Here is a 3,396-nt window from a genome sequence, read left to right as displayed (position 1 = left end):
AAAACAGAAAGCTTACTTGAAGAAGTGGCTAAAGCCAAGAGAAACAAGAGACCAAGAAGCAATCTCATGATGATATTTTCTGAAGAATAATCCAAAAGCTAGTTTTTTTACCCTCAAAGCTGTAACACAATCCAAGATGATAGCTTCAAAGTTCAAAGAGAGAAAAAGGAGAAGAGAGATGAGAGTTAGAAGAGAGAGATGAGATTATTAATGAAAGTGAGTGAATAAGACCATACCATCTCTCTCTGGTTCCGAGGTTTAACCACAGACAAGAATCTGAAAATCTCAGTGTCCAAACTCCAAAAAATGTATATGGTCCATTGTAATTTCTGAACTTTTTTTTTTTTGTTGTTGTCAAAAATTTAATTATTTGATTTATTGTTTGGTAGTTGGTACAATTTAATTATATTCCTAGTCCAAATAAAAGCCGAGCCAATTACTAATCGTGATTTGATCGTGAGACCATAATGGTGGAATTAGAAAAGTATTTTAGAAAATTGGAAATTATTTGTGATTCGTTAATGTTTTTTATCTGATAATGTACGATTGGAAAACAGAGTTGGGAATTGACAAATAATAGAAAATTTTGCGTTACTTACATAGGTGAGTTAATGCTGACCTGGCCCTCTAGTTGGGAATGTATGGTTGGTGCACGATACATTCGAAGTTTGGCACTTCGATACTTTTTTTTTTTTTGTGTCACACTAATCATAATTATTTTAACATCGGTAAGTGGTATTTTTATGTATATTAATTTAATACCCAAAACGGTAATTATTAACCCAAGGGTCTGGTCAAAATTTAACCCAACATAGGTTTTGATGATGTTTTATTTTTCTGCAGATTCTGTTGTCTCGATATGATCGTCGTTAACTTGTTGCAAGCTTAATTTAATTTTTGTTGTTAATTGTTTTCGTTGATTTCTTTATTACTATAGATTTAGTGGTGACTGGTGATTTTGTAACATATACTGTATTAAACATATAAAACTGAGACAACATTTATCATATTATCTTTATATAAAATGCTTAATATTCCATTAATCTATATACTATACCAATAGTATTCAAGTATAGAAACCTTTTTCTGATTCAAATTTATTTCTAAACTATGGATTAATTAGGAATGGAGAAAAGTTTAACAATGACTAACAAAAAGAAAAGTGCTTAATAATAATAAAATTACATTGAAAATGATGTTCTTCTTAGCCTATAATAAAATTGTAAAATGGATTATGAAAGTGTATCAAGAGAGATGAAATGTCAAAATTCTTTTGTAAGATGAATTAGCCACCAATATTGAATGAGAATATTCTCATTTTGTTAACTAATATATAGAAGAAATTTTTTTGGGAATAAAGTTACAATTTCTTAGTGGCCTCTTCTGCAAAATATATACTTTATATATGTACTATTATCCTTTACTTATTAAAGAAAAGAATTGTCATTAATTTATCATTGTTCATTAAATCAGTGATTCTCATAAAACCAAAAGATGTACCCAATCAAGTTTCAAACCAAGAGATACACCAAGTCACCAACCAAAATATTGTCAATGATTCTAACAGTAGCCTTCCAAAATTTTGACATTCTCTCTTGATATATATACATATTGGCATGTCAATTAGGGCTAAAGCCTGCAGGCTGGTCCGGTCCGGCCCTAAAAAATACCGGGTTCGGGCTTAAATATATATGTCCAGAAAAATCTGGCCTTTCGGGCTCAGACCGTTTGGGCAATAGGATTTTTCGGGCTTAGCCAGCCCTTAAAAAAAAATATTTGTACTTTTTTATTAACATTTTTGTTTGACTGCAATATTTGATTAATAATTTATTGTAAATAAAGTTGTAAACTCTAATCCTAGTTTACATATTTACTTAATTACCATCTTTAATACTTTTTAAATTTTTATCTATGATGTTTTATATGAATTATATATTAGTTTATTTGGTTAAAGTATCAAAATTTTATTTAATTTTAAACTTTTTCTATTAAATTAAGTTGGTTGTAGTGAGTATAGATGAGTTATTAAATTTTTGATTGATTTGTTTTATAGTACACCTTCAAACACTACTTTTTAAGGCTTATAAGTTTGAATTTTTTATCGATAAGATAAGCCCGAAAAAGTCCGAAAAGCCCTGTAGTTCTGTTAGGGTCGGGTTCGGGCATTGAAATATAGGCTCGCAAATATTTCGGTCCGGACCGGACCGGACTCAAACATATGCGGGCTTTACGGGTTTCGGGCTGGACCGGGCCGGGACAGCCCGATTGACACCCCTATATATATATGTATATATATATATATATTTTTTCATGAAGTTTTTCCTGGGTAGCTAATACAGGTAAGGTGGTGTTTAGAACTATTTTACATGTAATACAAGTAAAAGAATATCGCTGACAATTTTAGAACACAATTCCAAGGACCACTCCATATCTAGCACATGAAGATGCACCAAACCAATCAAATTAATACAGTATATAGATTTGTGGCGTAAATATAATTATACTGAGACATATGGTCGAGTCGAGATAAGCACAAGTATTTCCTAGTATGATATAATTGTGTTTAATGCAATAACCTCTAAAATCAATAAATTAAATATCAATACTTCTTAGAAAATAAAATTAAGTTTGAATTAATACTCTCCCCGAATCACAACAGTTAAACCATTACACATGTACGTAGCCTTAGCTGCTCAAATATATACTACCATTTGTACAATTTTCTTATGGTCGATCGGGCGATAAATATTGATCAATTTTGACATGATTAATTAAAACAGCTACACATGTTAGTAATATTTTTCCACATTATCCACACCTATAATCCACCAACTAAAGTAATATATAAAAGACAAAAATAGTCCAGTTGGATACATCTTCTTTTCTTATGGTCATAATGAATTTTCTAAATGACAACTTATTCAACAAGAGATTAATTATAATAATTAACAATATTCGAGAAAAACACTCGCTGTCTCCTACGCTTCGTTTTTTCTACCGATGAGAAGTATATAGAGAGAGATACAAGCAATATAATAAGTTACGTAGCCACCCACAAAGGCACAAACCCTAACCCTAGCTAGGATCTCATTCCTCTAATTAATTAACGATCACGAATTTGTTTTTTAGAATTTTAGAGTTATTTCACTTCCATTAACATTGCTTTGGTGGTCTTCACCTTCTTCCCTAAGAGCAGCCAACCCTTTTTTCTCTCCACCACCACTCTCCGGCGACTTCTCTTCATCTGCGGCACTATCCGTTAACTGATGATGAGTTGAGTCGGTGGAGGCGGCACCGGATGAGCCGTTGAACGTTTGAAAGTGGTGGTGGTGGAGTGACTGCGGAGGCGGTGGAGTTGTGTAGAATTCTTGGGATGAGCAAAAGTGTGGAGGCGGC

General features: G+C 32.2%; 2 protein-coding genes across 5 annotated transcripts in view; both read right to left on the bottom strand.

Annotated features, from left to right (window-relative positions):
- LOC104779673 (PLASMODESMATA CALLOSE-BINDING PROTEIN 3) overlaps window positions 1-378 on the bottom strand; it is a 1,922-nt gene extending 1,544 nt beyond the window's left edge. Inside the window, exons 1-2 of one of the 2 annotated variants that reach the window (XM_010504064.2) lie at window positions 237-378; window positions 17-143 (exon numbers count right to left, since the gene is read on the bottom strand). In XM_010504064.2, the coding sequence (XP_010502366.1) occupies window positions 17-68 (52 nt within the window). In that variant the 5' untranslated portion in view covers window positions 69-143; window positions 237-378. Of the gene's footprint in view, window positions 1-16 lie in introns of both variants that reach the window. The other variant, XM_010504063.2, reaches the window with a different exon arrangement.
- The window catches only part of LOC104779672 (myb family transcription factor EFM-like), a 10,525-nt gene continuing 10,065 nt past the window's right edge, over window positions 2,937-3,396 (bottom strand). For 2 of the 3 annotated variants that reach the window (XM_019244495.1, XM_019244494.1), the window contains exon 5: window positions 2,937-3,389. In XM_019244495.1, coding sequence (XP_019100040.1) covers window positions 3,126-3,389 — 264 coding nt within the window. In that variant the 3' untranslated portion in view covers window positions 2,937-3,125. The other variant, XM_010504060.1, reaches the window with a different exon arrangement.

The sequence above is a fragment of the Camelina sativa genome, chromosome 4 (assembly GCF_000633955.1).
Source record: "Camelina sativa cultivar DH55 chromosome 4, Cs, whole genome shotgun sequence".
Lineage (NCBI taxonomy): Eukaryota > Viridiplantae > Streptophyta > Magnoliopsida > Brassicales > Brassicaceae > Camelina > Camelina sativa.
The sequence above is the reverse complement of the archived record's forward strand: the minus strand, read 5'-3'. Positions and strand labels throughout refer to the sequence as shown.